Source organism: Diadema antillarum, unplaced genomic scaffold (assembly GCF_040938485.1).
Source record: "Diadema antillarum isolate AM-2024a unplaced genomic scaffold, OU_Dant_1.0 scf00000034, whole genome shotgun sequence".
NCBI lineage: Eukaryota > Metazoa > Echinodermata > Echinoidea > Diadematoida > Diadematidae > Diadema > Diadema antillarum.
Window position 1 is genome coordinate 897,040 of NW_027270923.1, and position 22,178 is coordinate 919,217.

General features: G+C 38.1%; 2 protein-coding genes across 2 annotated transcripts; one reads left to right on the forward strand and one right to left on the reverse strand.

Moving 5' to 3' along the window:
• Positions 1-3,500: 3,500 nt before the first annotated feature.
• On the reverse strand, positions 3,501-8,803 carry LOC139743560 (uncharacterized). The gene is made up of 5 exons (XM_071654044.1): positions 8,589-8,803; positions 7,346-7,493; positions 6,770-6,915; positions 5,378-5,557; positions 3,501-4,687 (listed from the first exon to the last, which is right to left on the reverse strand). Exons 1-5 carry the CDS (start codon positions 8,788-8,790, stop codon positions 4,503-4,505), a joined length of 861 nt encoding a protein of 286 aa, XP_071510145.1. The 5' UTR covers positions 8,791-8,803; the 3' UTR covers positions 3,501-4,502.
• Positions 8,804-11,908: 3,105 nt separating this feature from the next.
• Positions 11,909-20,512, forward strand: LOC139743488 (uncharacterized). The gene is made up of 5 exons (XM_071653974.1): positions 11,909-11,978; positions 16,370-16,811; positions 17,533-17,662; positions 18,859-18,933; positions 20,333-20,512. The coding sequence occupies exons 1-5, from the start codon at positions 11,909-11,911 to the stop codon at positions 20,396-20,398; spliced, it is 783 nt and encodes a 260-aa protein (XP_071510075.1). The 3' UTR covers positions 20,399-20,512.
• Positions 20,513-22,178: the final 1,666 nt, after the last annotated feature.

Genomic DNA, 22,178 nt, shown 5'->3' on the forward strand with positions numbered 1-22,178 from the left:
ACTCGAGTACACACACTAGTAGTGATTAACCCTTTGCCTGCTTGCGTGTCTGTTGGTACAGAAAACCCTATAGCAATCGCAACATTGTACTCACTGTCCAAAGTTCCGGGCACAGAGAAAGGGATTTCCCCATCTCTCTCCATCAATTCACACAAAGGATACTGTCAAAGTTGAAATTTTCATGGTGTTGAAATTTTTGCGCATTTTGCGTGACCAGAAACTAGCGCGACAAAGCATGCAAAAATTTTTGCTTTATTGTTTTACAGTAATTCATGTCTTCATTCCGTGGAATTAAAAAACATGCAAAACTCATCTTATCAAGCAAAGCACGAAAAATTATGTAAAAATATTTGTCTCTTACAGTAGGAGGATATAGAACATTATACATTCCTTTTGACTTCTACTTGGCATCTATTTCTTCTCTCAACACTTTTAATAGCTACATGTTGGCATTTAGCAACACTTTAAGAGGAATGACTTCAATACAGGTATAATTATGATAACATTTTATCACCGAGCACTAATATACATGTAGTGTCCATATCTTATACAAACTGTTAAAAAAAAAAGAGTTTACTTCCTCAGTTTTGCTTAATGCTTAGAGTGTGAATTTCTGCACCATGCCACGGTTCCACACTGTCACGATAATTATGTGAGAAAAAAAAAATACCATGTTTGTTCTTACTGTGCAGATGTATGGAAATCAGCTTCCAATGCATAATGATTACCTACAGCCTCCCTATTGGAGTGCTGCATGTTGCTATGCCCGAGTAGGGTAGCTAGCTCGGATATTCAGTCAAGTTTGGAAGATTTCATTGAAACGCTGATAAACACAAATTACAGCTAAGCACCAGGGCACATTGTATAAAGGGGTCAAGTCACACATTTAAAGATCCTTTCAGCTCAAGACCATTCTCCCTTGTACGGCAACTACCATACAGTTTACACACAGTATATTAAATACATATCTATATTTTTCATGATTCTACCAGAATGTTCATACAGAAAATAATAAAGACAGACAGACAGACAGACAGACAGACAGACAGACAGACAGCAGTGAGACAGCTGACCCTTCTAACAGATTTCTGTCAGTTGCACTAACACAGTGTTATGGTTTATACACATTTACAGTAAACATGGTGATAAGACTTTGAAGTGCACACATGAAATAAATAATGCCTATAGGCTAACTCACAGCAGCATGTTTAATATGTAGACATCACTAGATGGGGGTACTGTCTGTGGGCATTAAATACCAATAGTTCTGCCGCAGCAAAAAATAAAGGGAACTTTTTGTGATGGACACTGAAACTATAAAACTATTTCCTGTAGGTAGAAGGAAACACAGAAAAGAAAAAAAAAATGCTTTTACAGCTGTCCATCAGTCTCAAAGTCTATGGAAGAAATTCTCCTTTTATACGAAATGTTTCCTTTTTGTTTTTTAGTAGTAAAACACATTTTAAATTGACTCCTATATTCAACATTTAACTCTCAAACGACACCTTTGAGGTTACACACACTCTACAGCATACATTTACAAACAATCCATTATCTTATTTGGCAACTTATTCCAGAATTAGTTAATAAACATATTATACTAGGGGGCAACGCGTAAAACAGCCCCATTGCAAGTCATAACATACTGTATACACGGTACTGCACGAGCTGAAATTTTTGTGTACAGATATTTTCGCGAATTGCTACTTGGAGGACATCTTCACGTGTTGTTAATTTCGCGGTTGCGAGGGTCTAACTGAACTAAGTTATTCGCGCGTTGTTATTTTTGCATGTTGTTATTTTCGCAGTTCAAAGGCGATTCGCGAAAATAAAACCACCACGAAAATTTCAGCTCATACAGTATATATTGTGGCATTTCAATTTTTTGCAAATTTGGTGAGTTGACCGATACATGTGAAATTAACGACTCACAAAAATATTGCCTCCCTTTAAAAAAAAATGCAATATGTATCTTCTCGAAGGCGGAAAATAGTCAACTTTTCTCTTATAAAAATTATGATATTTCTTTCTCATTCCAACAATATGGCTGCTGATTGCAGAAGTGTCTTACAGATCTCAATCTTGTGAAACATTAAATTTGTGAAATATATAGCATATACAGTGACATTCATAAATCCTGTCTGTACACTTTGTCAATTAACTTAGCCTCATAGTTAACACTATCTTCATGTACAAACAAAAATGTGATGGAAACAAAATCAGTACAGTGTGTATATAAAATTTCACAACTCACATTGATGGCTAACAAGATATATCAAGATCTAGGCATGACAGAAAACCATAAGAGCATCATCTTCATACCTCTTACTCTACAAAAATGAAAAATGTACGTATACACGGAAAGTCTAAGGAAGTTTTGGAAGTTCATTCTTGAAATCACAGCACTGGCTTACGCTGCCAAATGAGATCACCTGCTTTCTTTCATGAAGTATTAGGACCTACTGTCCCAAATGTCTCTTTTTCTTTACCTACATTAGCTCCGCACCTTCCCATAAAGCAAAAATCAACACTGCCATGCATAACAAAATGGGAATGTGTGCTTTTCAGCCATCAGGTATAGGTATTTTGCATCACAGGTATCCTGATTTGTTTTGTTATACTGTAAAACATGAAACATGTATATTCACGGCATGAAACTTTTTGCAAATTGGAGCCGATGGTCTTTTATGTGCCATGAAATTTTCGCGAATTGCCACTGGCGAGCAATGCATATAGTGTAGACAAGAACTTTGGCGTGCATTTTAATTTCGCAAATCTTGGCGCTTGCGAAATTCACAAAATTAAAATGCACGCGAACATTCCTCGTTTTACAGTGTGCTTGCTTGTTTCTTTGTTTGAAGTTACATATGATATGCAAGTGCCAATGTAGGAAGGTACAATGTTAGCATTTATTGGAAGGATTTTGGTCACAATAGAGCATCTGCTTTCACCAAAATTCTGCAGTGAGGCGAAATGAAAGTAGGCATTAGTTACAGTTTAATACAAACATCTTGTGCCATCCCCGTTAGACCTTCCATCAGCCAGATGGAAAAAAGTTTCAAAAATCCTTTTTCTTACCCTGCCAACATTTTGGCCACCCCCACGATGTTTTGCATGATTATTCCGCAACGTGTTATGCTCTCGCCGCGACATTTTATGACTTTTTTCTTTCAAGTATCGCACAACTTTTGAGACCAAATTTGTCACTCCCACGCATACCGTTTTGAAGCCACACCCCTTTGAAAAAAAGTTTTCGACCCCCTCAAAAAATGAGAAGTCCTGGAGCTTTATTTTTTGATTTATAGGCAAAAATATATATATATTTTTGCATAAATTAGCATAAATTAATATAAAATACACTAATTAAAATGTGAAAAATCTAACTATACAGTCTTGTAGATTACATTGGCCTCTACCTTAGCGCAAATTTTCGCGAGGATCACGCGATCCACGACCGAGATCTGAAGGGGGGGGGGCCAAAAAGGCCCCCCCCCCCCCCCCCCCCACCCGCTGTTTTCAAGTCCCTCAAAAAACCTGGTGGGATTAGGGTTAAAGTTGGCTTTTAAAAGTAGAGAAAATGCAACAGAATAGTATAAATTTCATCAAAAGTAGACCCAGGAAGCAAATAACGATGGTTAAGGGGGAGAGATGCAGTTAAATGTAGTTGTTCAATAATGGAACAAAAGCAAGATTTCTGATTACACTTTTGTATAATGCAAATTAGAGTTACTGAGATTATGCCATCATCTCATCTAATTTGCATGCAGTTCCATTGATATTGCTATTCCTTTCGTCCTATTTTGAAGAAACTTCTACGATTCTCTTTGTCTAGATATGTTTCCATGCCATCTACTGTAACATGGCGAAGAACAGCACTTTCAGCCTTGATGACTTTGAAAGGCAAAATTGATAGAATTTTTATATTTTGAGATATTAACCAAGTCTTGTACAAAGTTTTGCTCGACATAAATTACAAAGAATGCTATCACACACATTCACTTTCAGTCCATCATGGGCCTACATTTCAGATATTATTTGACAGGTAGTTCCTCAGGTTTTTAAACACTTTATTCAACGGCAACAGTGTACAAAGCTGCCGAAAGACAGCTGGGTGCAGAACAATCCCACTGTCTGCAACTTATGAAGGAGTTATCACAAAGCAACCTGAGCAGCACTGGACGCACCACCTTTCTCGATGTTGCCAGAGCCCATCTTCTGGCTACATGTGCACCATCAAGACTGCTTTGCTTGAGGAAATTCTACCCACCGAAGTGCACGGAGCCGTAGCTCGGTGCGTCCAATTCTCACAGGTGTACAACACACACACACATCTCTCTCTCGCTACAGAGGCGTGTGGAATTATGGCACGATAATTTAAACCTCTGTAATACCTGACTCTTTGAACCCTGAAAATGGAGGGCCACACTCAGTGTGGCGGGAAAGCATTGAAGAAAAGCGTGACACGAGCTGGTGGCGAGTTGGTCTTTTTTTTTTCCTTGGCGTTAATAGTAAACAGTGCCCTCTATGCTCATCTTGCTGACTTCCTTCCGCAGATCCTCCTCCTGGTGGTAGAACATCATGTCAACGGGAGCGAACTGCTTGAGTGTGAACTCTTCCATGCGTAGCTTCCACACCTTCTCCTTGTGCATGTTGAGGAGGTGATTGGTCAGCTCTTTTTTGAGCTCATCTGCATTGAAGAGAGAGAAAACATTCTAGCTCTAAAATGGACACTTATATGCATAAGAAATGTGTGAAATAATGCTGAAATCATGCTGAAATAATGCGACGTCAGTTGCGTAATGACAAAACTGCAAATCATTAGCTAAACTGGTTTGCAGTTGGAAGTACTACAGTCTCGGAGCATATCAGATTATGGTTGTTTCATAATCTTTAATGATAATTGACAAATCGGGCCACAGCAGTATCCACCAATCTTCCATGATAGAGTGAATTGCTCGCAGCTTGTTGGAAAATTGGATTCCTTGGGAATGATCAATTATCACGCAATGCTCTACCTACCCACTACCACATGGGGAGGGCGCTTCTGGAATAAAAGTAGTATGCATTAAGATCAAACTTATTTTACGCTCCTGATTTCACAACACTCTATTAAAGCAACTTATTATCCTGGTAACTCGCATCACAACCCTCCTCAAGTTACACATGCATGACGTAGCTTTGTGTGAGGCATTTTTTTTTTTACTGAATACTTTCTATGGTCCAGATCAAGTTTTTTGTTTGTTTGTTGTCGTTTTTTCAGCAGTGTCTTGCAGGAGTAAACAATGAACACTTGGCAAGGGACTGAATGAGTTGTGCATGGGACTGTAAAAGGGCAGGTGGATGTCAAAGGTCACTTGCTATCCCTTGGCTCACTCACCTGACATTCTGGAGTTGACCACGATGGGCTGCACTGGTAGGGGTCCCCATGACGTCATAATTTGCAGCTTCTCTGCTAACGACGGATGCAACTTCATCTGGTAGCTCAGTGTCGTGGAGTTGATTGCAGCAGCATCAGCGGTTTTGTCTGCCACCATCTCAATGGACTTTGCATGAGAACCTGATTGGAAGAGACAGGACTTTCATTAAACCCATTGAAGACTAGTCCCGAATATACTCAGACAGGTGTCTATGGGAAATGCGTGTTGTAGCAAAATCAGCCCGTCCTCCACGGGTTAAGTCAACAATCAAAATCATAACCCCAATAGTCGATTATTTCATTTAAAAGTGGTTACTGTGGAATACAGAAGGACAATTCTTTTTTTCTACATTAAAGTCAGAACTAACATTCATAAATACCGCCAAGATGATTTTTACAATATCAATATCTACTAACTGCAGAAAACAGCTGATTTTGCAATTAATAATGGAGACAACTTCAAAGAAAGGACAACAATGAAATGATACTATTACGACAAAGACACATTCAAATTTTCCTGCACTCACAACCCAGTAATGCTTGAACCTCCGTACACAATACATAGGATGCCATAGGTGGCTCACTGATTGTTATTTAGTTATGACTGGTGGCTGTAATGGTAATTGCAGCAAGAGTGCTGCCACAAATGATATCCCTCGTATCTACAAAATGTCAAATGTTCAGGACAGCCAAAAAACATGGCGGCCAAAGCACTATAGCGAATGGGATAGCCTTTCCTTTGACATGCCGTGGTGGCTTCATTTTTGGAGTAAGACAGTTGGGATTTGGACAGGACATCACTTAACCCATTATTTGACTATTAGTTAAAAAAAGTCATTTTCACCATAATTGCAGATACAAGGTCTTGTCACTCCAGCGACGATATTTATATAGCACTCTGATGCCACAGACATTTCATCACAGGAATGATAACTTCAACAATGCCTGTGCAGTAGTCTCCATGTCTAGGAAAGTTCCAGTGATTGGGGGAGGGGGGGGGGGGGGGGGGGGGCTAACTCCTCTGTCCCTGGGCATACCTGTTGGGCTTTGGATCAAAGTTAGACATTGTGATGCCTCAAGGCATCCAGATCACATGCTGACGACGTGTATGCAATACCAAGCAAGGAGCTTCTTTCCCATTCATGTGAGCGCACAAGACAGATTATTTGAATATAAGTTGACCCCTGGACTTGCTGATGGGAACTCTTCCCCGAAGCCTAGGGTGAGAGAGACACAAATGTGAATGGTCAGCAATTAAAAACTGACATGAGATCTTTCTTAGGACTACCCGGTACCTCATGCAGGGTGAGTCTTACATCAGGTCAGGGTAAGTTAGTCTGAAACATCACTCACCTGACTGAATGATGTGCCCGAAGAACATCACAGTTTCGCCCATCTTCTTTAGCTGCCTGAGAGTCGTGTAGACGCCGCTGGGAGAGTCTGGCCCGCTGTAAGCCCATTTCACGCCTCGCAGGTCCTTGAATTCTTTGTATTTTTCACTACAGAAAACAGAAAGATAACAATAACATAATATCTGCAACCAAGTTATGGAAATGTTCTATAATATCAATCAGTGTCATCATGGATAAGGAACTAGAAACGTAATCACAACATATCTACAGGTTATCAAAGAGAAAGACAAAATGATCTATGAAGCAGAGCTTGCACATCAAATCATTTTTGAATACCAGAATAAACACATAAGTGCACATATATCTCTACAGTGTCTTCATGTTAGGATGTAGAGTCAACTCTTCTTCTTTTCTACATGCCATTCGGTTTGTGACTATTGTCTCCAAAATGAAGTTATATTATTGTGTCTTGGTAATCAACAAATAACACATGGGATTGGCCCCATATGGAACACATCCAGGTAGCATGCCAACAAGGGGGTGGGGGGGGGGGGAAGATCTGTGAGAAGGGCTGTACCAGTTGTCTGCATGGACGATGACATCAGAGAAGTAGACTGGCTTGTTGTCCGATTTGGGGTGAGGGTAGACTGGCGCCACGGGAAGCAGCTCGGCCTTGTCCTTGGCTCTACTGACCAGCTTCATAAAGGGCTCTGCATTCATGAATGCTTTTTGGGATGCAAGAGAAAGAAAAAAACATTATCAAGACTATCACAGAAGAGAGACCCCCTTTATACAGTGAATTCCCATTATAATGAACACAGTTATAACAAAATCCTGGTTGCAACGAAGTAAAAATTCAGGCTGCAACATAATCTGCTCCGAGTATTTCATTGTTTATTTGTTCGATTATAACGAAATTTCTATATAACGAAAGAAAACCGCCGGTCCCGAAGACTTCGTTTTACAGGAGTCCACCGTATATCAAAAGCTTTCCCTTTATTGCTTGGTAGCTTTCTCATACAAACTCTTCGCAATTGTTGATACATGTAATCTTACTATTCTCCCTGCCTCTTTTTTTTTTTTTTTTTTCTGTCTGTCTCTGTCTATCTATTCCTCTTTCTTTCTCTCAATCTTTCTGTTTGCCCATCTTTCTCTCTCCCTCCCTGCAGTATGGCTACTGCCACTAAGGCCTTCAAACCAATTTGCCTCATTTTCCTCTTGATCTCCTAATGACACAAAGTTACCTCCACCACTTCTTTCTCGAGTACTCAGTGAGACAGGTCGATACAATATTGAGGCCTACATGTATGTGCTCCCTCTCCAACTTAACTAATCATGCTTTGTATTTTGTGATTTTCTTTATTTCTTACGAGGACTTCAAGTTTTGCATGTCAAACTAGTGATTCTTGTGTCGAGTTGTTTTTCATTGCAACTTATGGACAATAATGCCTTTCACTGATGTAAAGAAACAGTGTTTGTGGTATTGAGTAGTCGCCATGACAAAAATCATGGGCCATACATATTTGGGTTAGATTCAAACTCATGACCTCGTGGTTGCTAGATAAGCATCATATCCACTAGACTTCCAAGTTTTCACCCGACTGATGGCCTGTGAATTCAAATTGAGTTTACCGGGTATGTCGAGTTGTTTGCTATCACAACTGATTGACAAATCAAGTTTTAACGCAGCTACTACTTAATGTATTGAAACAGTCAGTATTTTCTTTATGTCGATGAATTTGTCAATCAGTCGTAATGAAAAAGCTTTGACTTTTTATGGGACATATTTCTATCACCTTCATCAAGTGCCGCATACTCACCCAAATCAATGTGATCTAGAGTGAAGGGGTCTGTCCTATCGCTGGGAGGACCCGACCAGCGACTTTCATAGATTAGGTAGACGGGACATCCCATCTTCTCTTCCAGGTAATGAGCAATCATCTCGAAGAACTCGACCGGAAGACCGGGCGACAGGTAGGTCATCAGACGGAGCTGAATGGGGACTCGTCGGACATCAGCCATTGTTGTATCTATGGAGATCGGTGTCTAGTGGGTGCTTGGCGACTTATGTATTGCGAACTGTTTCAACAAGAGAAAGATAAACTGTAAAATTTCTGCCTGTCTTTCAGAGGTAGTCAACAGCAACAAAACATAAACAACAAAAGGGGAAATTATTAGGCTAATGGTCTTTTTGATTAATGTGCTTTTTATACATTGTGTCTGAGTACAGGAATGCATCACATGAGGGCTTACATGCCTAAGGGCAAAATTAAAATACCTTAATTACTTTTGTGAGCCCTAACCCATGTGTTACTTCCCTGTTCATAAATACCTGTGTTTATTTGCATCAACTGTATCATTTCCATTTGAATGTATGTTACATGTATGTTACTGCATAAACTGTATCTATGAATTATGATATTGTTTAAGGGAACAAATTTGATATAAAAATGTATGACATAAAATCTACATCACGTAGGGTTAGTATGAATTAACTGGGTTTGCAAAAAGGTAGGGTCTACATACAATGTATGGACCTACAAATTATGTACAAGAAGTTTGTAAATTGTAAAGGGGGCAAGGCTCAGCTTGACAGTTAAGAGATCTCTGCATGCATCATAACATAGGCCCAATATATTTGAAGTGGATTAAGTCTTTTTTAAGTGAAAGATCACAACGAGTGGTGGTCAATGGTGTTTCATCTTCACAAACTGCAGTATCTAGTGGAGTCCCACAAGGTAGTGTTTTGGGGCCGATTTTGTTTCTGTTGTATGTAAACGACCTTCCTGATGTGTTGATAAGTGGCAGATGTGAAGTTAAGCTTTTTGCTGATGACACCAAGTTGTATTCGCAGATGATGATGTACTGAATCTGCAAGCTGAACTAATTAGAGTGATGGAATGGTCAAAAAAGTGGCAGCTTCCTTTTAGCCAGGAAAAGTGTAAAGTTATCCATTATGGAAGGAATAACCCATGTGTCAATTATATAATGGATGAAACAAACGCGCCCACTCCAGTAGCTACATATGTAAAGGATCTTGGAGTGAATCATGACAAGAAGTTAGATTTTACTCATCATGTGGACACAATTTGTACTGCAGCGAATCGTAGGATTGGAATTATCAAGCGTACATTTTCTACTTTTAATGAGAAAGGATTTATTCAACTGTACAAGTCTATTGTTAGACCGACATTAGAATATTGTTCATCAGTGTGGCATCCTCATTGGAAGAAGAATGTTGTAAAAGTAGAGAATGTACAGCGTCGAGCTACCAGAATGATACGTCCACTTAGACCTTTGAGTTATGAACCAAGACTTGAACATTTGAAATTGCCTTCATTGGCATACAGACGGCATAGAGCCGATATGATACAGATTTTTAAGATTGTGAATGGGATTGATGATATGAAGTCCTCACCCTCAGATTTTTTTGAGTTCTCAGTTGGAGGAAGGACGCGTGGTCATAAGTTTAAGATGATGAAGAAACATGTAAAGTCCAAAGTGAGACAGTGCTCTTTTTCTCAAAGAGTTATTAGTGAGTGGAATAAGCTGCCATCATTTGTAATCGACAGCCCATCCGTGAATAGTTTCAAGTCTAACCTAGAGAGGTTTTGGAGTCAAGACAAGAACAAATACAACCCCGATGGGATATTTTTTTGTCCATGTTACACTGCACAGCGCCTAACCAAAAGTTATTAATGTCATGTAATGACGACACCGAGGGGCAAATAAGTTAAGTATAACTTTATGCCCACATCCAAGGTATGTTATCCAAGGTATGTAATATAATTGTTCTTGGATGATCGAATCACTGGCCAACTGCCTGATGACTGAACTGTAAAATTGAAAATGACCATGTGTTCACTGCTTTGCCTTTGAAGCAATTTTTATAGGATAGTTTGATTGGTATGACCCTAATAATAAAGGATTAGAGGACTCCCCCTCACTTGACATCATAATTCATAGCAATTAACACTGATTAACAACCTAAATTATTATTATCATCGTGTCCAGAACATGCACAATTCACAAGACACAACGGTAGCAAACCATTACTAAGCCTATGATAATGTATGAAAAGACAGCAACAAGTATCCAAGTCCAAAAAAGGTGTAACTATGTTTGTACGTTGTGGTAAAATATCACACTAAAGTTAATCATCACACCTCTGCTCTTCTGGATCAGTCTCACACACTAACACTAACACTAGAATCAGTTAGAACTCAAGATCACATCGGTAACACTGTCACTGACCAAAACACAAAGTGGCGAGAAGGCCAGCCACTACATTATCAACGACAAAGAACTCACCAGCACGTTGTTATCAAAACTTATCAAAATCAAATCGATTCCTTCCTTGACGCCAAGAAAATGTCAGTTTTCAAGCACTGATCATCGTACATATACGCAAAGACCGGACTTGCATATAAAGACATGTGAGAAAGACCGCAGATTCATCATTCTTTTCTTTCACAAAGGCGCAAGGCAAAGGTCTGACTCACCACTGCACCCGGCAAATCACGCACCGGTAGTACCGCCGCGCTGCATTTGTGTGGTCGTTCGGTGACGTTCACTGCCACTGCGCTCGTCCAGGAAAAACACCGCGACACCGTTGATTCTGGATTACGACCGAATACCGGGTGACATGTGTTGAGCAACGTGATTACGTATGGAGGGTATCAAGGGTCAAGTTATGGGTGCCAGACTTATCGTCAACAAAACAAATCGTGGTACAGTTCGGCAGGCTACTTTGATAGTTCGACACTTCGACACTTCTTTCCTCGTCCCTCGAAAAAATTGATATGAAATAGGTGAGTAATATCAAATGAAATAGAAATAATGATAATAAGCTCCAAAAATATGTAGATATTAATTGGAATCGACGTTGACTTGTGTCTTTTTGTCGTTATAAATAATCACTGACAATTGGGGATACATGCTACACTTGCCTGGAAAGCAGGCTAGATTGAGTACTGTACAGTGTGATGTCTAATGTGGCTGATAGATAGCACGTGCGTGTGCCGTGACATACATACAGTACACTGTATCCCTGTACATATTGCAATTGGTGTCTAACACTAAACACTTGCACTCACCAGTTAGGTAGGTCATTGCTCTTGGAGTTTTGCTCAAAATCATCATGGTTGTTGGCACAAGACGAAGCTCCAGACTCAAAGCTGCGGAGTCAAATTCAGTGGCTGAAGGAAGTGGTAAGGGAACTAATTTATTACAACTGATATTTTTGTTTTCTTGAAAAAGTTGTACAGATATGCCCTGTGCAGTGGCTGTGGGGACGTGCCCGTGCAAGTGGGAGCTGTGATTGGACCCACTAACAACGTTTTATTTCTTTAGGTGGGACTGTGATGTATGAAAGTACAGTGTCACTGTGAAATATCATGTAGATGCTGCCTATTGCTGGTGTTTCTCAGCTCACTGCAGCCTGCACCTTGGCGTGCCAGTTGAGCATTTCAAATAGACTAGGTGATATGTGTCAAAACAACACAGATTTTAATAGGCAATAGAGTGGTACACTGTACCAGACACAAGAACTTAAACTTAAAGGACAAGTTCACCTTCATAAACATAAGGATTGAGAGAATGCAAAATATAGTAGAACACATCAGTGAAAGTTTGAGGAAAATTGGACAATCGATGCAAAAGTTATGAATTTTTAAAATTTTTGTGTTGGAACCGCTGGATGAAGAGACTACTACAGCTTGTGAGTCATATGCGTACAACAGTATAAAGAAAATGTAAAAGAAAATTCAACATATTTTCACTTTTTTCGCATAATGAAAGAGCTCTTGACTTGCCTCTTTCTAAAGGCAGGGGGAATAATATTGCCCATAACATTTGTCGGTAACGAGTCAGGGGAATGTGTACTTTTTTCAAAAGATGGAATTTTGTTAAATTCTCTTTATATTTTCCTTATATTGTTGTACGCAAGTTATTCATACACTGCAGTAGTCTTCTCATCCAGCGGTTGCTGCACAAAAATTTTAAAAATTCATAACTTTTGAACGGATTGTCTGATTTTCCTCAAACTTTCAATGATGTGTTCTACTAATATTGCTACATTCTCTCAATCCTTATGGTTATAAAGGTGAACTTGTCCTTTAAGAAGCATAAATAGTTGCAAGAAACAACATCGAAATTCAACGGTAAGTTTTATGCAAGGGGCCACACTAGATCTAGGCTATTATTACTATATGCAATTTCGGTATCATATGTGCGTTTACCCCATTCTCCCCCATCCCCCCTTTTTTTTCTCTTTTATTTATTCTACAGTATTTAAGAACACATCACATTGTTCAATTTCACTAAGAGTTTTTTGTTTGTTTGTTTGTTTTTTGCCACCCCCACAACCAGTTAAAGGACAAGTCCACCTTCATAGACATGTGGGTTGAATGAATGCAGCAATTATTATATTCTACATACATCAGAGTTTGAGGAAAATTGGACAATCCGTTCAAAAGCAAAAGTTATGAATTCTTGAAGTTTCAGCTCAGTCACGGCTGGATGAGAAGACTACTATAGCTTGTGATGTCACATGTGTACAACAATATACATGCTGTAAAGAAAGAAAAAAAGAAATATCAACATATTTTCACTTTACTCACATAACAAAAGAATAGTTGACTACTGTCTTTCAGAAGGCAGGGGAAATGATATTACCCTTAATACAGGCCCTGCTTAATAACATACATCAGTATTAAAGTTGAAGGAATGTGCACTTTATTCAAAAAGTGAAGTTTTGTGAAATTCTCTATTTAATTTCCTTATATCGTTGTACGCATGTGACATCATACACTGCAGTAGTCTTCTCATCCAGCAGTGACTGCACAGATACTTTAAAAATTCTTAACTTTTGAACGGATTGTCCAATTTTCCCCAAATTTTCACTGATGTGTTCTACTAAATATTGTTAAATTCACTCAATCCATGTGTCTATGAAGGTGGACTATAGATCATAGAATCGATAGATGAGTATTGTTGTGATGGCCCATTTATGTAAATATCCTGTGTATCTTATGTACAATTGTACATATCCTTTACAAGATATCTATGGAGTTGTAGACTAAACTATGATGCAGAGACTATAGTGCAGAGTTATTGGAGAAAGGGTTAGAGTTTGTAAATTATTGTCAAATTTTGGCTCAAAACATGACTTTTATTAATAATTGTGCATTTCTTATTAATTAAAGAATTATAAAACAGGATCTATTAACTTATAAAATAAACATGTTACTGTGCATCTCAAAACCAAAGTCGCATAAGCCAATTTTATGTGAGGACTTAATGAAGCCACTGAAAATATGAAGGGTCAACCTAGTCAATCTTAACCTTTATATTTCATGACCGTGCAATTCTTCTGCATTATTGGAAAGTTTGAGATCATAATGATAAACAAATAGACAATTGTGTTTTTGCAATTTTTTAGAACAGTTTTTTTTTTTGTTTTTTTGTAGAATTGTGGAATTGTGTGATTAGGTATGGTAAGTCTTTGGTGCTCTACACGTATCAATTCTAAAAAATAAATAAATGAAGAAAAAAAAAAAACAACCTGAACATCTTCACTTTTATCTCTAATAACTTTTGAAAAGATGAAGCCGCTGCCTTGCAAGTTAGTCTGAAAAGAATGTGCTTCTTGAGTGTCCAAGATTTTCACAGCTTAATCCGATAATCCCTTCATTGTTGTTGCTACAGTGCACTCCCGTTACAACGAACACGGTTATAACGAAATTTCGTTATAACGAAGTACATCTTCTGGTCCCTAAACTATCACCATTAAAGTCTATGGTACAAAATTAGCTTATAACGAACGCGGTTATAGCGAAATTTCCGTTATAACGAAGTCTTTTCTGAGCGCCACAGACAAAGAAAAACAAAAGAAATGTGCTCCGTTATAACGAAATGCGAATTGCTTTCGAAAATACGTAGCTGAACAAGCATTTATAGCGTCTCTGCATGGGTGAACGCTTCACACCACTGTGTGTTCGCTCCTTGTGTCACACACAGTTTCTGAGGGGAACTTGCGTTTATTATTGTAATACAGTTATCCCATCACATTTCACATAGCTTTGCAGTGTATGATGAGTATTCAGCAAACATAATATACGTGGTTCCTTGTTTTCGTTATGATATTGTATTTGTTCAGTTATAATGAAATTTCGTTATAACGAAAGAAAACTGCCGGTCCCGAGCATTTCGTTACAACGGGAGTGCACTGTACTGAGTATTACAAGATACACATCCTGTTTTTTGTCCCATTCAAAGGACAGAGCGCAGCTTTGTGAGATTAAGTGCTTGAATATACTGTAGACCCTAATCTAAAGTTCAAAGCCTCTTTTCTCAGCAGCACTTTTCCAGAGTACATGTATGTACAATTGCATTCTGTCCATTTTGTAGATGGGTTAGGGAAGTCCAATTTTATTTTTTATGAACTTTTAATGGCAATTTTATAAATATCATTTTAGAGCTTAGAGTCTGCTCTCTCAGTATCTGTCCTTCGGAGGAACTGTGTAAAAATTGATGTCTGGCGACTTTTTGTCGGTTTGGTAATGCAGGGTCACAAATCATAGATTATAATACAACTTTTTTGCTGTTTAGTTCTTTGTTGTTGTTTACAAACAGTGTGTTTGTCTTTCTGTCTGCCTTCTGATTTGTTAAACAGTCTGCAATTCACAGATTTTGCTTATAAACCTGCCACAGTAATTCCACTATAAGAAAATCAACTTTAATGCCTTTAACATGGAATAACATGTTGCAAACTTTGATGGTATTCAGTGACAATGTCACTGAGAATACATGTACAGTACCTTACTTGAGAGTTTTAGACAAATTTGTAATGCAGGCAACTCCCACTAGTAGTAACAACGTTCTTGGGACCAGCATTTTCATTTCGTATACAGTACATGCAGTGGTTCATTCTTTCTTTTTTTCAGAAAACATTTTAGTACAGTGTATGTAAAGAGATAACTATATTGTACATGTATATCATAGAATAGTGATTTTTGGAACTGAATTTTTGCTTTGTTGACACAAGAATAACATAAGGTCAATGTTTGTTATACAGGAGGTCATTGTACTATATGTCAAGTATGAAGATATATGGGTGATTCAAGTGTAACTATGTATTAAGGCACAACGTGTTTAAAAGGTTTTTCTGTGAACTGCTTTTTGGCAGGTTCTAGTTTTGAACAGTCTTGGAATCTGTATTCACAGTGAGTGCTGTTTAAAAAAATATACATTTATAATTATAAATGAACATTAGATTGCACAAGCACCTCATCTGTTTGAAGTACAAGAGGTTTATGGATTCAGATGATTGTACTCTTGTCAGAATTTGAATTAAAAGATGATGCTTCGCCGCATATAAAAAGGATATAGAAAGACTGCTTGTCTCTCGATGTGTTTCTTCTCGAAGTCATAAAACTAGACCTTAATCTACAACTGCCTGCAATCCATGTACACTTGTACATATGTCCACAGAGTAGATGCTCCAGTTTCTGTACATTATAAAGAAGTCATTAGATACACATACAAGTGTATATGCTATCTTGTCAGAATTCATTGTCGCCTTTTCATTGTCTCTTTCTAGAATCAAGTCATCCCAAGTCCACTTCAAAGTCACGTGACCAAGTAGGAATCAATACAGATGCTGCACAGGGCACGTGCAAAACTACAGGTGGATCTGTGGTTCACAAAGGAAAGGTAGCATCTGATTCTTCAAGCCCTGCTCTATCATCAAAGCATGAAAAACATGTGGGAAAATTGACTGAGAAAATTGCGACCAGTGAATCAGTGCAAAGCGCCAAAACACCTCCGGATTCCTCTCGAAGGAAACATGGCAGTTGTCATGGTGACGAGGAGAGTAATGATGTGGCAGAGGAGAAAGAGATGGACCCATCAGAGGTCAGGAGATTGCATGAGGAGATAGCAAGAAATGCCAAAGAGGCGTACAAGAAGGAGTCGACCATGAAAAGACAGATGAAGGGGAGGCCAAAGTCTGGAAGAAAATGGAAAACGGAGCAGACAGCAAGGTGAGACCATCTAGGTAGAAATATGATTGTGTGTTCTGGAGTTTAATGCAGTGGGCCATCCACAGTAAACAGGATGTTCAAATTTTCCTTGTGACCTGAACTGGCTATGTAGAATATGAAGGGCATATGTTCCTGGAAAAAAAAAAAGAAATTGAAAAATTGTGGTACACTGTATCTGGCTGTGTGCAGTGGTTACTACCACATTCAGCAAGCTATGGAGTCTACATACAATGTACACTGTGTATCACGGATGCATTAGGACTGTAGTACATGAAACTTGCTGTGCTACATGTAGTGTAAAATATCATTTAAGGGTGAGTGAGTTTTTGTATTAACTTCCCAAATGCGTTAACTCGCACAAAGATTGACAGGCAAAGAAAACAGCTTTACATACATGTACAGTATATATGTGCAATGTTCGTGTACATGTATACACACACACACACTTTTTCCTTGCGTACTAAATAATATTGTGTACCCTGCATACATGTATTCTCTACATTGCATTCATATAATCGTGATGAAAAAATGAGACAATATACTGCACGCTGTTTGTGGAATACTTGTATTTCACTAGTCTCAGCCACATGTACAATGTACCGTGTACAGCACATTAGCAGAACAATACAAATGCACAAATCACCTCTGTAGTAAACTGAAGGATTGTAGATTTATGGGTCCATGTTCAACTTCAAAACATCCAACATCGTTATCTCTTCAGATTTTCTGATTTGCGCAAGGACAAGCCTCTGAAATCGTCATGGCAACTGAAAATGGCCCAGAAAGCAGAGAAACTCTCCGTTCGGAAGTACCAGCAAGAACTGATTGATGCCAGACGGGCAGCAATCGAGGTAAGCATTACCAATTATGTTTTAGCAGGAATTGAACCCATTGAGGACAAGTCCCAAGTATACTTGTACTTGAGCAAGTGTCTATGCGTATTGTAGCAAAATCAGCCCATTCTTAATGGGTTAACACTGCAATATTGCCTAAGAGGATGTCTTTTTTTCTTTCTTTTTTTGGAGGGGGGGATTTGAATGTGTCAATGCATTTGCTGCAACCTGACAGAATGAAATTTCACAAAATCTATTTTCATTTAGTACAAATCACTGATCCAAGTTTCTACTTTTGAGCAGGTACAGCCCTGTACTGAGATGGTACACTTCATAGATTTAAACTGCAGTTATCAAAACTTCCCATTTAAAACTTCTTATCAGATGCAGGCATGAATAATCAATGTGTTTTCTCTCAGCTTCACTTGCATTCCACTTGTTTGACATCAATTCATAAATCAGGGGGAGCACTCTCCAGCCATAAGATTGGAGATTTTCTTTTGAAATCTTTGTTGTTACTTTTTTGTTTTTCCCAATGTAATAAGCCATGTTGATTTGGATGGTTGAAATTTTGCTGATAAAGTGGCTAGTGTAGTGTACCAGACATTCTTATCATGCAATGTGATGTCTTGTAGTGTATGTGTGGCATACATTGTCGTATATTTTTTGTGTAGGCCACACAAAAACAGTTGTCATCACAGTATTAAAGAAGCTTGGCTGCACAAAGTGTCCTTTTGCTTTGTTATTGTAAAGAAAAATGATTGATATTTACAGATGTCATGAGCTGTTTGTGTTATCGATATAAAGCCCTTCATCCCCAGAGATTCTTAATTCAATTGAAGAATTGACTGAAAAATATTCCGCTTCGTTTTATATACATCACCTTCAATACATAATTAAAAAAAAGATAAATTTTGACAATCACAATAGGTGATACGCTGATAGCGTATCACCTAAACAAGAAACTTAAGGATACAAATTTTTGAGGTATGACTAACAAATGCACATAAAGACATTTTATCCCATTCAACATGATACATGAAATACAAGTTTATGCTTTCTGTTCAGTTGTCATTGAATATATTCTCTGGGGGTTTTATGCATTCTTTTGAGACAATAAACACATACATTTGTGTTTGCCTATTATGAATCTTATGCTCTATGAGAAGTCCTTTTTTATCAACAATTGTTCTTTTTCTTCATCTGTCCAACAGCTTAAGAAGCAACGAAGAGAGGAGCACAGGCAAAGGAGAGAGGAAAACCAGAAAAAATCTGAAGTTGTTCAAGTGGTAGGTTAATCATAGCAGTTTGATTTAACTACAGGTGTATCGTATGTCCCAAAAAGAATTATAATGGTGCCCTACGCAATGGAAACTTTAAAAATAGTGCATCAATCCAAATGCAATTTCAGGGTATGAAACTATAACTCATTGCCCACATCTTACAGAAAACCCCATTCGATTTGCTTCAGTGGTCAAAGAGAAATGAATTTTGTAGAGCATGTCAGAAGTCTCTTCCCTCCAAGTTCTGTCTGGTGTGTTCACACATTAATGTGCATTTCCAAGAGCATCCTAGTGCTAAACTTGGAAGAATCAGACTTGTGACATGCTTTACAACAATCCACATTTTTCTGTGACCTCTTAACCAAATTGAATGGGGTTTTCTGCAAAATAGAGCTAAGATATTATATTTTAAGACTCTGAAGTAGCATTTAGATGGTTTAGTCATATTGGGTGTTATCAGTGTGAAAAGTGGATTATAAGTTTTTTTGGGAAATTCTGTATAAAGGAAATCATTCAGCATCCCAGGCACTCTGAAACACATATAAGTACACACACGTGATATAATATGTACATGTGTATGTTATTATCTTATTGTTTTGTCATACAGAGGACCCCCATTACATTAAGGTTGTCAGGACCACCATTCATTCCTTGCTCAGAGCTAATCCTTGTATCTGTACTGTTGATAGATATGCAGAGGTTAAGATATGCTTTCAATTTTTATAAATGAGTTAATGCTGCAGTATTGATTACAGTGGATTGAGATGGGAAACCGATCATGAAATCACTCAATCCCAACAAGGAAGCACACTTGCTGTGAAAACAAAATCTGAATAGAAATGCAAACATGCATGTACTCCGATATACTTTATTGATAAGAAGTTCAGACAAATGGCTACAAACATAAAGTTTAAGGTGCAAGGTATCTTACAGGACTGGAGAACATTCAATGAAACAATCAATATTGGTCCAATATGTAAATCCATATTGAAAACATACACCCACTTGAAATGCATGTACAACAACTAGTAGTCATGTACACATAACAAGTAGAGGTTAGGCTTTCTAATGTGTCCAAAACAGGGAAAGCAGAGCATTCGATGCGACAATAGTTGGTCTTTAATTAAGATCATTGAAACATTTCATCACACATGTATGCTTTTAAAAAGACTGTCAAGTTTTAGGAAACCTGACTGAGAATTGAAGGTTTTATCAGTTGTCAAATAACACAGACATTTTTTTCAACGTGCTGTGCCTTCCTTCAAAATTGTTGCTATGACCAATTTGATATGTGATTTCCTGATCTTGCATAATGCATGTATAAAGTGCATACATAAATTGTTGACTAAATCTATTATGATATGCTCCAGCACAATTGTGTTCATATGTTTCTTTTTTTTTCCAGATTCGGAATACAGCTAAGCTGAAAAGAATGAAGAAGAAGCAACTACGACTGATTGAAAAGCGCTGATAACGTCTGACAGCAATGTTGTATTGTTCAGTTACCTCTTTTGTCCTTAGAACAATAAAAGATCTGACAAGGGACCTTCTCACCATGATATTTCAGTTGGGGTTATCTCTTTATCGCGATGAATTTTTGGTACTTTCTTATCCTCATCTCTACCCCCCCCCCCCCCCCCCGTTCCCCCCCCCCCCCCCCCCCCCATATGCAACATATAATACTGTTAAGAAGACTTATCGGTAAATACTAGTTACAAGAATGCACATCATCACAATATGAAGACTTCTTTTATCCTTTCACCCTTCCCCCTCCCCCATCAAAAACAAAACAAAAACAAAACCCAACCAGCATATTTTAAAAATGGGAAAAAATAGGGGAAAATTCCCATGCAGGCTTATGATAAATCAAAACAATTTTAACTCTCCTGGGTTTGGACTATTTTCAGTGGATGTTGTGCTCGTATGTAAATTCTAATGTCATTCTTTGTGCATGTGTCCTTCCGTGATTCTAGAGATAGACGTACACATACATGTACTTGAATACAACAATGAATATATGGTACTATGGCATATATTATGAATGATCCTTGAATGTGACGAAGAAATTCTATGTCCTATGATTGCTACTTGTACACTTGTATGTACTTATTCCTTGACTTTGTGTCTCAAGGATTTCAATGTCCTTGATTTATGTCACATGTACTCCTGATCCCACAATATTCATAATTATGGTCATGTTCAAGTTCACAAGCATTGATAAATCCGTGCAAAGAAAGATACAGTGTAATTTTTAGTGTAGCTCAAACATCCCTTCATGACATGTTTGTATGCTTTTCTTAAGTGGAGTATTTACTTCCTGACCCCCCCCCCCCCCCCCCGAAAAAAAAGAAAGATACAAAAATGTGCCTTAGAAGTGTAAAGTGTCATACAGTAACTAGATATAAAATGTGAAATTATATTTTATGTTATGTAAGTTACAGGTTGTAGTTAACAGATTAACCTCATCAGCAGTAGGCATGGATTCTGCATGTACATGTACAACTCTGCGGTTTGTTGTATGATTGTACCACAGACCTGCTACATAAACTGTATACATTGTATATGGACTGAAGGAATGTCTATTGATCCCATCATAGACCTGCTACACACGTGGACTAATAGCAAACGTCTTTCTTTGATCCCAACATCACCGCTGGCACCTGATTATGCGCATCTTGATAAGTACAATGTACGTTCAAATGTTTGGACAATGATGATTGTGTAATCATGACCGTTTCCCTCATTGCGATCTTATTATTTTGCTGAGTGCCTTTCCATACCCAACTGCATTTGAATAAACACCAATGGTAAGGAGCAGAGAACCTAAAAACAGGACAATTTTCCTGTCACATAATGAGTAATTACTGAAGTGGACACTTGTGCACATGCACATTAGGTTGCTGTATTATATGACATGCATCATCATCTGCCATTACTATCTCTAAAAATAATGTGTTAGAAATGGGAAAATTAGATTTCAAAATGCAATTGCCTTGCCAAAATATTTTCTTTCTCTTGTGAAGTACAATGTACGTGTGCATTTAATATATGAAATCGCAATGATAACTCAATATGCATCCAACTGCACATACATTTTTATTGATTTTAAAGATTCCCCCCCCCCCCCCCCCCCCACCATGTTGTTTTTAGGTTTCTCAACTTGCCGTCTTGTTCTTATCCAGACTGGCTGTCGGTGGAAATTAAAGATCAGAACAGGAAAACATGTGTAAAATGTTATTTTAATGCTTTTG